General features: G+C 47.4%; 1 protein-coding gene across 3 annotated transcripts in view; it reads right to left on the bottom strand.

Moving 5' to 3' along the window:
- NOC2L (NOC2 like nucleolar associated transcriptional repressor) overlaps positions 1-13,146 on the bottom strand; it is a 487,814-nt gene that overhangs the window by 344,660 nt on the left and 130,008 nt on the right. For 2 of the 3 annotated variants that reach the window (XM_085609671.1, XM_085609674.1), the window contains exons 2-3: positions 9,607-9,671; positions 9,062-9,144 (exon numbers count right to left, since the gene is read on the bottom strand). The exons of the other annotated variant lie outside the window; for it this stretch is intronic. In XM_085609671.1, coding sequence (XP_085465797.1) covers positions 9,062-9,144; positions 9,607-9,671 — 148 coding nt within the window. The remainder of the gene's footprint in view (positions 1-9,061; positions 9,145-9,606; positions 9,672-13,146) is intronic. 3 annotated transcript variants of the gene reach the window in all.

The raw sequence follows: 13,146 nt of genomic DNA, 5'->3' as shown, positions 1-13,146 counted from the left end.
TTGTTTCATACTTAAAGTGCTCTCTGGGAGGGTGGTCATTGGGGCTGGTTGTGATGGGGGGTAGGGGACTGAGACTTCTTTCCTGGAATGTTAACGGACTGGGGGACAGGCTAAAACGGGGGGTGGTCCTGCAGTTTTTAAAACGGATTTCACCCGATATCGTGTTTCTGCAGGAAACACACCTCATTGGTAATTCCTTCCGTGCTATGAATAGGCGGGGCTATCGCCTTCTGGCTCATTCGGGCTTCACCTCTGGTTCGAGGGGTGTGGGCATAATGGTTAAAACCTCGCTCCCGCTGGAGGTTGACGAGGTGATCCATGATGACAGGGGGCGCTACACTGCACTGGTGGGCAGATGGGAGGGTAAAGTGATTGTCTTGGTTTCTATTTATGTCCCGCCGGGTTTGCAGACTACTACTTTTGCCGACTTGGGGCGCCTTCTTCTTGGGCTACCAGAGGGGATTCTAGTGGTTGGAGGGGACTTTAATGCTGTGGTTTCCGGAGCCGAGGATCGATACCCCCCCAGGGACCTCCCCCGGGCCCAAACTTGGTTGTCTGGACTCTTGGACACCCTGGGATTGGTGGATTGTTGGCGGCTAAAACACCCTGCACAGACACAGTACACGTTCCACTCCGGGGCCCATGGTAGTCTTTCACGACTTGATTATGTTCTTATGCCAGCGGCCCAGGCGGGGAGGATCGGGGAGGTGCGACATCTTGCCCGGGGTATTTCAGACCACTCCCCGCTTCTGTTACACTTCGATATTGTCCTGGGGGTGGAGGGGAGGGTGGTCCCGATCAACTCCTGGTACCTGCGTAATCCCACAATTCGTGCAGATTTGATTAAATCCCTTGAGCAATATTTTGAAGATAATGTGGGATCGGTCTCGTCTGCTGTTTCTCTTTGGGAGGCGTTCAAGACGGTGCTCCGGGGGGAAGCCCTGTCCCTCATTTCCCATTCCAAGAGGCGCGAGCGGGAGGAGGTGGCTCGTATTGAGTCTGAAATTACTGAGTTGGAGGGTGACCTGGCTCGTGGTGTCACGGTGGACAAATTGCATGCTCTCAGACTCAAACAAGCAGACTACAAGGCCCTGGTCACTGAAGCGGCCAAGGGCATGAGTAGGGAGCAACAGGGGCGACTGTATGATATGGGGGATAAGGCTGGAAAACTGATTGCGTGGCTGGATAAAAAGGAGAGAGCGAGTCGAGTTGTGCCGCTGGTTGAGAGAGTGGATGGTGTGTGTGTTACTGATCCCGAGGAAATTGTTGATTGCTTTGCAGAGTATTTCCGCGGGGTGTACTCCCCGGTCTCTTCTCGCCCAGAAGAGGATTCCCGCGTCCTGCTTAAAGATATTGGGTTGCCTTCCCTTTCGGAGGAGGATAAATTGTTGATGGACGCGACTCCGACGTCTGAGGAGATCGCCCTGGCCATACGCTCAGTCGCTTCTGGTAAGGCCATGGGTCCTAATGGCCTTCCCATTGAATTGTACAAGTTGCGGCCGGATACCTTAGCGCCTCATCTTCGTGATATGTTTCTCGCGGCTCGGGCGGCGGGTTCTCTCCCGCTGGACCAGCTTCTCGCCACCATCGTGGTTATTCATAAGGAGGGGAGGCCGCGGGATCGAGTCACGTCCTACAGGCCCATTTCGCTTTTGAATGCGGAACCGAAAATCCTTGCTAAGGTGCTGGCTAATCGACTGGTTGGCGTGGTGTGCGATCTGATCCATCAGGATCAGTCCGGTTTTATTCCTCATCGCAACACCGCACTTAACCTACGGCGTCTGCATGGGGTGCTCGCGAGGGTTCCGTTTATACGTGAGCCGGCCATCTTGGCGTCCCTGGACGCCACTATGGCGTTTGATACGCTTGAGTGGCCATATATTTGGGCGACGCTGGAGAAGTTTGGGTTTGGCCCGGGATTCATCGGTTGGGTGAAATTGCTGTATTCTAGACCGCTGGCGCAGGTGGTGGTGAATGGTAGAGTGTCGGCTCCCTTCGAGTTGGGCAGGGGCACGCGTCAGGGTTGTCCGCTGTCGCCTCTCCTCTTTGCGCTCGCTTTGGAGCCCCTGGCGGAGTGGCTGCGGTGGCACCCTTCGATTCGTGGTCTCCGATGGACCCCGGAGTATGAGGACCGAGTCTCTCTCTATGCGGACGATATTCTTTTGTATCTCGCTTCCCCGCGTGAATCGTTAATTGTGTTGGTGGATGTATTGTCCTCCTTTGGCCGTAACTCCGGCCTAGTCATCAACTGGGCTAAGTCCTGTGTTTATGTTCTTTTTGGAGAGGCTCCTATCCTCCCGCGGGGTTGCCCGATCCAGGTCGCTCATCAGGGATTCAAGTATCTGGGAATTTTTATTACCCTGGACTCAGCGGCCCGATACACACAGAATTTACTCCCCCCCCCTCCAACGTTTGAAGGCGGATGTGGCGCGTTGGCGGCGCTTGCCGCTCTCGCCGCTTGGCCGGGCGGCGCTGTTTAAGATGATGTCACTGCCGCGGTTTTTATACGCCTTACAAAACACAATGGACGTCGTGCCGGCTAGCTATTTTAGGGAGGTGGAGGGTCTGCAGCGCCAACTGTTCTGGGATGGGAGACCGCGGATCGCCCTCGCGAAGCTGACGCTCCCGTGGTACGACGGGGGGGTCGCCCTCCCCGATATCAAACGTTATTATTGGGCTTCCCAGCTGGCAGCGATAAATCACGGGCTTTATGGGCCTGCCCTTAATCCGGCTTTTGAGATGGACAAATTGTTGTTGCCGGGTGGCGACTACAATAGGGCGCTCTACTCCAGATCGTTTGACGCGCGGTTGAAGGGTCCGACACGGGTCGCGGTACGTGTGTGGCACGCGGCAAACTCGGCGATGGGGTGGAAGGATCGGTTGACCCGGGCGACGCCATTGTACGCTTCCGAGCGATTGGGTTGTTTGTGGACGACGAAAGGTTTTGAGAAGTGGGACACGATCGGCATTAGCAGGGTAGGGGATCTCTGGACGAAGGGGGGATTTAAAACGTTCGATGTGCTGAAAGCGGAGTACCAATTGCATGACAGGGAGTACTTTCGGTATGTGCAGGTTCGTCATGCGTTGCTCTCCGTATTTCCGGAGGTCGCGTCCATCCCGGAGTGCTCCCCACTGGAAGATAGAGTACTAGATGGGTATGTGCCGGATAGCACTATTTCATTATTCTATAAAAAGCTCGTCAATGATCGCTCGGGGCTGCTGGCCGCCCTTCGTGAGGCATGGGTCGCTGATGGATAGGAGCTGGATGACGAGGATTGGGTGTCTGCGGTGGCCTCCCCGAAAGAGGTGGCCATACCGGCCCGTCTTCGGTTCGTCCAGCTCAAGATACTCCACAGGGTGTATGTTACGGGTCCTGGCCTGATGCGTATGGGATATGCGGTGGATGGGATGTGTAAGCGTGGGTGTGGTATGATTGGGACCTTCCTCCATGTTTTGTGGGAATGTCCGGAGGTGACTCGGTTCTGGCGTGGCGTGCATGCAGTATTGCAGGCGGGCACGCATGTTGCGTTGTTCCCCGAGGCGAGGAGGTGTTTGTTGAATGTTTGGGAGCCGACTGATTACACGGTGGCGCAAACGTGGTGGGTGACATTGGGATATATGGTGGCCAAGCGTGACATAGAACAATTGTGGGGCTCCCAGAGGTCACCCACGATTTCGGTGTGGAAGGAAAATATGGATTGGTGTATGTTCCGAGAAAAGACTGTATGTGGCGAGAGGCAAGCCTGGGAAATGGGTAAAGGTGTGGGGCCCCTGGAACTCCTATCGTGGCGGGATTTGCGCCCCGCCCCGGACGCGTGACTCTGCTGAGGCCCTGTCTCCCTAGTCTGCGCATCTCCATGATTCTGTGTTGTCGGGATGGTTTTGTCTCTGCCCCCTGCCCTTCCCCCCCCTCCTTCCATTGTAGTTTGGTAGGCCCCTCCCTAGGGGAGCGCATAATGTCACCTGGACTTTTGCCGCCTTGTGGGTTTGTTTCTTTTTTCATTTAAAACGAAACCGCCATTTGGGATGTAAAGGCCTATAGCCGCAAATGATATTTCGGATCCTTGGGACCTGTACTGCTTGTGTTTATACCTATATGTTTATGACCGTATTGTTTACTAGCGGCCGGCCCATACCTGTATATCTATTGCAATTTGTAATAAAGGTTTCAAAAAAAAAAAAAAAAACTTCCCAGAGCACGAGTTATACTTGTCCTGGGCCTAGTATCCCCCCTCCTTCTCCTTTCCTCAAACGTCATCCTCCCGCCACTCTAACAACCCCCACCCCTTCCCTCTCCCAATACACACTCACGAGCAGGCTACTCCCCGACTGCCCATTGATGCCATAGGAAGGAATAGTAATGCCCAGAGAGAGGCTTTTACTTCTTAAATACACAAGCGGCAGTAAAGCAGCACATTCCTACAAGCAGCGCGTTATATCATGTCCACCACACCCAGTAAAACCGAACCTTGTTGATTAAATAGCGATTCAACACCTCATCAGAGATAGAGTGCGCTATAGAAGCAATTGCACTACGATGCTTTGCGCAGATTGAAGGGATTTAAAGTCCGGAGTCTCATGGATAAGATTTCAGTAACAGGGCCCCTGGAGGAGAGGCCATTCATGCGTGACGCACACCCCGTAGTTCCAAACTGTCATAAGAGGCTCAGGTTATGCACAACACGTCACCCAGCAGCCTCCTCGATTGTACGTGCCCACATTTGGCAACACCTCGGTTTGATTTCTAGGGAAGGAACTGGGGCGACACAATGTCCCTATTGGTTTACAGTGAAGTGCATGAAGCTAGAGAGTAGTCATTTTGCCAAAAATGAGAAGGTACACATTTTGCTACTTTATAGGGGACATGTACGGCTGAATAAAGCACACACATACAAATGTGTCAACAGAGGGAGAAGGATGGTGGCAAGGGATCATTTTTAGCTGTCAACGGTGGAAGGAAGTTACTTTGGAAAACAAGTAACCTGATACTGGAATGCAGCCTGCCGTCCAGCGGGCACACTGCGCGCCGCTGATGACTGCAATCACTCCCGAGACCCATAGGCTGTGGAAGGGAACATTTAAAGATAAGGCGGGACATACCCGCGCCTTTGGTCATTTGCGTGCTTTCTTTTGTGGATGCCTTACACAAATAGCCAATCAAATGCGTGGCCAGGAAAAAAAAAACATGAGGAAAAGATGTGTGAGGTGGAAGTCCTTACTATAAGCCTCGCAGAGCAGCGCAAGTGCTCTGGCGAGACCTAAAAAGCAAAATGGGCTACTAAATCCAGCAACGTATTGGGTTTCAACACACATGAACACAAGTAAAACATCGTAACACCTACTAGTCAGCAATCACACACTTTTTAGATCACAGTGCTTCAAAAACAACACAAGACTCTCATATAGTATATTGTCTAACAATCAAATCCAATTCATGGAGCACGGTGGATAGCTTACCCTATATTGTTGCATATAGGGTAGGCTTTAAAATGGTCACACAGATAGCAACACATTATTCTCTAACAGAAAATGCACTAAGAAATTCTCAACACCTACATTTAATTAGTGAGCAAGGCACCAGCACTGCATGTCTAGGTGCAGCACCGCAAGCTGCTCCTAGAGATCCCTAGTGAGCATCATGAACTTTGAAGATATGGTAAATCCACCCTACTCATAATGCATTGCATGCCACACAGTACCACGAGTACATTCAAATAGCTATGTCCATGTATACAATTAGCAGTTTTGAAATGTGACCAAAGAATTACATTAATTTCCTTTTAGGTCAGGTTGTACTCTATGTGGAGCTGATGAAGGGAAATTTATAGAAGGTCTAATATAAATGTGAGATGTGGTAGGTGCAGTACCGCAAGCTGCTCCTAGAGGTCCCTAGTGAACATCATAAACGTTTGGTGACATATGGTACTCCCATAATGCACTGCGTGCAAGACAGTACCAAGAGTACATTGAAATAGCTATGCCCATATACAAAATTAGTAGCTTTGAAATGTGACAAAAGAAATATTATATTAATTCCAGATTAGGTTGTACGCTATGTGGAGCTGATGAAGTGATATTTATAGACGGTCTAATATGAATGTGAGATGTGTAGGTGCAGTACCGCAAGCTGCGCCTAGAGGTCCCAAGTGAGCTTCATAAACTTGGAAGATGTGGCAAATCCACCCTACCCATAATGCATTGCATGCAAGACAGCACCACAGTACATTCAATCTATACAATTAGTAGCTTTGAAATGTGACAAAAGAATGATTACATTAATTCCAGATTAGGTTGTACTCTATGTGGAGCTGATGAAGGGAAATTTATAGAAGGTCTAATATAAATGTGAGATGTGCTAGCCAGGAAAGTAACCACTGCCAACCTTGTATAGGACCAAGTGAGTGTCCTGTCTGAAGGCCTTTAAGAAAATAGTGCCTTGAAGCTGTAATTAAAACCTAGGGCGTAACAAAGTGAGTGTTCTGTCTGAAAACCAAAACCTTTAAGAAAATAGTGCCTTGAGGCAATTTAATTAAAACCTAGGGTGTAACAACACATGTAATAGGAGGTGTCCTCATGGGAGTTTACAAAAAGCGACAGGGGGGTATTAAGGAGGGACTACAACGCCTAATGACCAATGAAAAGGCACCATTTACAAAGGACAGGGACAGGAGCCAATTAAAAAGATGGGCGGGAAGTAGGCAGAGCTTTATGCACATATCCTGAATACAGTACGTCTCGAAGAGACAGCACAAGCGCAGCCTAGGCAAAACCTAAAAAAAATGTTTGCCTAAACACCAACTGCTTTAAACAGAACATTTTGCGTTAATACTCATAAGACCAGCAACGCACTATACCAGTTTTACAGAGTACAATATAAAGCTGGGCCACGCCCTTGGGTATGGTCTGAACTAAACACCAACAGACCTCCTCAACACCTACAAACTTTCTGAAAAAAATTAGGGACACTGACCATCACCCAAATGCCCACTTACATACAGGCACTGGAAGCAGAGACGCGGGGTGCTGCAGCACCCCCCCAAAATAGCCATGCTGGAGTTCAGAAGGTGAATGAACACTAAAGCTGCCTTTAAATGTGGTTTTATCTTGTCACATCTGCTATGCGTTCGAAGACAGTGCTCAAATGTCTTCTGTAAAATTGCTGCTTATTCTTTTTAACATGAAGATTGGTGTTTACGTTTCTTTCTATGATTGCAGAGTGAGAGGATCTTGTAAAGTAAACTATGTGTCAATCTTTCTGGTTTACAGGGATTGTGCAAGGAAAGGTTTTAGGATGCCATTTTCCAACACACTTTAAATGGCTGTAAATTAACTGCTGTAATTAGTAAAAAAATTATAACGGGTGGCAAATCACCCACGAGGGTCTGTTTGAATGTATCGGGATATAACAGCAGTTAGGAAAGCACACATGAACCACGTTTTTTGAAGAGTTATGGAAACAAAGAGTAATCAAAACAAAGACTTGACAAAAGGTAAGCTCGGCAGACCGGAGTTGAGCTCCTGCTCTTGGGCACAGGGTTTCTCACTCGTGAGAGACGTAGAGCGACATCTCCCTACCTTCAGGACCACCCGGGGGACGGTGCGGCACTCCTTACACCCAGAACGAGTTGTTGGGGCCGATGCCCCATCTCGTCAGAAACACTGATGGTGGCATTTGAGATTTTCTCCACAAGAGCACCAACATTTTTATGTCATTTGAGGGAATCACTCAGCCCAGCTACCCCTCTCTTGCTGGACTCTGAAGACCGCTGAAGTACTTCATCATTTCTGCACAGCTGTGATCTTTATTTCTAGACACTGGCCTCCTGCAGTGGCATACCTCCGACAGCTCTCTCAGAGCAAATTGGGCTCTTCCCCCAGAAGCATGAGGCTCCTCTAAATGGATTAGGAACCCGCTGCCCATCCCGGCCTCTTACGCAGCCTCTTGGTCACAAGGCAGCTCGGCTGAAGACCCCACATGGGAGGAGCTCCTCTGTGAGATATCATCCATCTTCCTGCTCCTGTAGGCACTTCTATCTTCTACATACACCTGCAGCTTGCGTACGTGTATCTTGCCCAGGTTGTCTCTACTATCGAACCAAGCCAGAAAACAGGCGTCCTGGCTCTAAAGTACATGATATTAGCTACACTGAAGTGGGTGCCCCAGCACTGTTCATCAAGAAGCCTGGCTCCCCGATCTGGGTTTCTATTAAATATTTATGCTAGTTTTACAGCTGCAGATTCTAGAGATCCATTTCTGAAGCTGGTCTCAGGAAGTTTGTGACTTTTTTTTTTTTTAGCCCAAGACATATCAGGATGAATTCGTAGTCACTCAAATTCAGCGGGGAAATGGGGAATGAGCGAAGGGGGGGGGGGGGTGGGGTGGTGAGAGGGAGAGAGGGGGAGAGGGGGAGAGGGAGGGAGAGGGAGAGGGAGAGAGAATTGCCATCTGGCAGGCTCCCTTCATCTGTCTTGTGTACCTTCACGCACAGGAATCTCAAGAGGAATCTGTGTTCCCCATATACTCAAAGCACAATAGATACTCCATGCTCATCCTAATTCACACACACAACATGCACAGACCAGCACTAACGTTTGCAACTCAAAATTCACTTTTACCAGACATTACTTGATCACATATCAAAATATCAGCAGTAAAAAAGTGAAAAACTGGGACCTTTCATGGAAAAGAAGTTATTTTTCTAACACGGAATGACTAGAATAAGAGGGTAGTTAACATACTGTTTGAGGAGCAACACTGGGAACATTCCTGGCCACTAGAACCTTTTATTCTCACGGGTGCGAGAACACAAAAGATAAGGAGCCAGTGACTGTGGAGTACAGACATAAAAACAACAGGCTGGTGAGGAAAAAGTCAAAGAGAAGGAGGGTAGACAACCGTCCACTATTGTTACAAGACCTCCACCCCTACACTGGAAGAACCCGGTACATAAACTACACTGGTGGCATTGCTTTACCGGCCCAAACAGAACACCATTATAAGACTGCTCAACCAACTTTGACACAAACATCACACCATGTAAAAGAAAAATGCTACACTCACATTATATAACGAACTGCAACGCCCTTGTTAGTATATGCTCCTAACACAGTAGAACCCAAATAACCGGTCAAGGAGCACCAGCCCTGTCAAAAATAATAAACATAACGAGCTGGCACCCATTTGGACATAAACACACACTTAAAAGAAAAATTACTTCTCAGAACTAGCCAAGACACAATCCATTTATGTTATCAGGTTTGTAGACCACATACAAGGCTTAAGGGTACAGGAGGACTTTACACAGCAGATCAGTAACAGAGTTAAGCAATAAAGAAATAGAAAATGTGCACGTTATCATGAAATAAACGATATAAAATATTTACACAGATAGGCTTGAATAAAGTGTGAATAGGTAGAATAAACAAATACCAGCTATGCAACATATGAATCAAAGACAACAAAGGCAAAGCTGGATGCAGGAGGGTGTAGTTAAATATGTATTGATATGAACATAGATGTGAAAAGTAATTTTAACAACTGAATAGCTCTAACTGAGCAAGACGTCGGGGGCTTGGTAAGTCAAATAATGTGATATCAGGACTTACTGAGTTGATGGGAGCGGTCTTCATTGCAGGCTTAAATGAGACTGTCCAAGCAACATAAGATCTGTCTGAGGAGTAGAGATGGAGTAGTGAATACATTGTAAAAGTTTCGGCTCTTTTGATGGATGGAAAAACGAAGGTCCAGATTTTGGCTACACAACAGTAAAAATAATTATATAGATTATTTTCTTTCTTGAATATTATGGACTCTAAGAGAAGTTCATCAGAGCTATTGAGAAATCGGGAGGCCTGACTCGAGTCTGAGTGAAGGGCTAGTTTGAAAATGCATCCACCTTCAACTGAAAGCAATCTCTGCTATTAGAGTACTAAGGTGATGTATTGTTGCCAATAGATGGGCAGAAGTAATGAGAGAGGTACTGAATGGGGATAGGTGGATTTGAGAGATCCCTGTGAGAAACGAGTTGCGGTAATCTAGTATGGAGTAGGCCCGAATTTCCAATAGCCTCCTAAAGGTGCTGCCCAGAATAAAGTGTTTATCTTAGAGGGTTATCTAGGTATTAACCCTTTCAGTCCAATTATTAATGTGATTTTGCAATGTGATGTATATTGTCCAAGATTAAAGCCATGAAAATTGGAGCTTCGATGACTGGTTTGCTCTGCAGTATGTCAAAATAGTCCAGTCAATTGAGCTAGGCTATAAATTAGTGAATGTAAGAAATAAGAAAGAACTCTTAAGGAACTGAATATCGGTGATAAAAAGTCATGCTGGTCTGTATACTCCTGATGGTCTTTGTTTGGGGATATTAGGGGAGAAAGAGACATACAGGTATAGTAGTTTATTACAGAAATAAAGATGATAAATGATGGCATAGTTATTTAGCAGGTCACCAAGCGATTAATTGTTGAAAAGCAAGATGAACTGAGGGGGAGGAAAGAGTATTGACGGCAAGCCACCCGTTTTTATCCATTTCTGAGGAAAGAATTGAAGCAGTTCCAAACCATGTCTTCCAAACCATGCAGTCTCTCACAATTATACCAAAATGTAATGGTTGACTGTTGAGTGCATCAAACAGATCTAGTTTTATAAGCAGGTAATAGACCTTGTGGACGTACAAGGAATCAGTTATGATTATTACAACTGATGTTTCAATCCTACAGTATGTTTTAAATCCGGTATGAAAATATTTCAGGAGGATTTGTCATTGGTCAATTGTTTGAGTTACTTCTTCATGTAACTTTAGAAGAACATGGACAGGTTTAGGCAAGACTTAGCGTACAGCACAACAGTACGGCTGTGGGGGCTGGGCTGAGAAACTGACAGGGAAGACCCCGCTGTGGGTGGGTGAGGGAAGTGGCCGCAATGTCGGGTTTTAAGGGATGGAAATTGATAGGGATAGAATACCTAGGGGATGTGTGGAAGGGGAACTCTCCCCGCACGTTTGAATATCTCCCAAAAGAATATGATTTGCATAGCACACAACGATACCCACATCTGCGACTCCTGCATGCTCTGCGCGCACATATCCAAGTTGGGGCTTCCATCCCAGTCTACTCCCCGTTAGAAGACAGGTTGCTGTTGGATCCTATTCAGGGCAAGCCAACATCCACGATTTATCAAAAATTGATAAACAATATACCTGATCCCCTGACTGCTCTCAGGAAAGCATGGGTCAAAGACCTGGGGGACAGATGATGAGGACTGGCAAGAGGTGATTCAGAGCCCTAGAGAGGTCGCCATGCGCTCCAGATTTCGTCTCGTGCAGCTTAAGATCCTTCATCGCACGTACTACCCACGCACTCACCTGTTCTCCTGGGGCAGGGCACTCCCGGCGCTATGCGTAAGGGGATGCAGGGAAGAAGGGACCTTTATACACATACTGTGGAGCTGTCCTGAGGTTTCCCGGTTTTGGAGGGGAGTCACGGAGATTATGTCAGAGGTGGTGGGGAAGCCAGTGCCACTGGCCCGCAATGGCTTCTATTAATGATCAGAGGTGAGGCAGACTGGTCCAGATACGTGGGACTATAGTTAGCTCTGTCGGCGGGCGTGGCAAAGCGCAATATCATAAGGAATTGGGGGGAGCCCTCACCCCCGCAGGTGGAGGAATGGAAACAGGATCTTGATTGGTGCCAGAGAGCCGAGGAAACAGTGTATAAAAGCAGGGGCTGTGCTAAAAAAAAATGGAAAAAAGTCTGGTCGCTGTAGTGGAGGTATAGGGGGCTGGGTGAGGGGTATTAGCGATGCGATAGGGGTTAGCACACCTGATAGCTTTATATTTGAACGTGTTGTCTCCAGTTCTCTGTATTTGATACCTGCTGTACTTGTGGCAATTACTAATGTATGGCATGGTCTCTCGAGCTTGTTAATAAAAAGAGTTTAAAAAAAAACACAAAAAAAACAGAACGGCTGTGGGAAATAATATTGTATGAAATCCGCTGATGCCTGATCCGTCACCGGCCCCGTCTCCTTAGCCTGCTTGTCTTCCTGGTTCTGGGCATTGAGTTCACTTTGTCTCCGTCCCGACCTATCCCCCCCCTTGATATTCCTGTGGATCGGTAGGGTCCCCCCCAGGGGAGCACATGCTATTGTTTCCGATTGTGGGTTGCCTTGTGGACTTGTTTTTTGTTGTTATTTATATAAAAATGAAACCGTCGTGTGGGGTCCGGATGGTGTGGCTGCCAACGCTTCTTTCAACTCCTGTGAATTCCCTTTTGCCGCAGCGTGCGTTCTATTGTCTGTATTACATGCTCCTTCTGTTTGCTAGCGGCCGGCCTGAAGGTTGTAGGCCCATCTTTGTATATTTTTTGGATTCTGTAATAAACGGTTTCAAAAAAAAAAATATATATATATTGTATGAAATAAGATATAAAAAGAACCATATGAGCAACCGCTAGACCAAAGAAGGACAGGGGTATTATCATACAGCAACAGCACCCTACACAGTATCATTCAGAAAAGTTAAGACATTGGGAGATAGAAAACTAAGGGGGAGATTTACTAAGCTTTTGTGCCGTGTTTGCATCACAAAAGTGATGCAAACAACGCAGTATCTTTTTTTGTAATTTACTTTCCAGCGCTAAACTTGTACAGCGCTGGAAATAACGTAAAAGTAAACTTCGTGTTACTTTGCGCTATGGGGGCGTACCAAGGGTGGTGCAGAGGCGTTCCCATGCAACCACCCAAGGTTTCTCACGCTAAACCCAATTTACTAAAAACAACAGATTGGGTTTAGCGTGAGAAAACTGCGCCCTTTTCAACTAGGCGCAAGGAGGGAGAAATGCTTTCATTTCTCCTCCCTTTTCCGACTTTGCATGCGTGCTGCACTGTGCAGCACGCATACGAAGTGGGAAAAGCTTTTCCTTGTGTCAAGGATAGTATTTTGTACAGGAAGGCTACTCTTCCTGAACAAAACTTATGCTTGACTCATACACACACTCTAGCGCTGCGGCGCTAAGGTTTGTGCAAGGCACACGCTAGCAGTAATCAGCGGGGGGGGCGGGGGGCTCGCTGCGCTGCACAACTTTTTCGTAAATCTTCCCCTATATGTCACTAAATGTATACAAAACGATCTATTTTACAATTCA

Source organism: Triturus cristatus, chromosome 1_2, assembly GCF_964204655.1.
Source record: "Triturus cristatus chromosome 1_2, aTriCri1.1, whole genome shotgun sequence".
In the NCBI taxonomy this organism is placed as follows: domain Eukaryota; kingdom Metazoa; phylum Chordata; class Amphibia; order Caudata; family Salamandridae; genus Triturus; species Triturus cristatus.
This window is presented reverse-complemented; position numbering and strand designations above follow the sequence as displayed.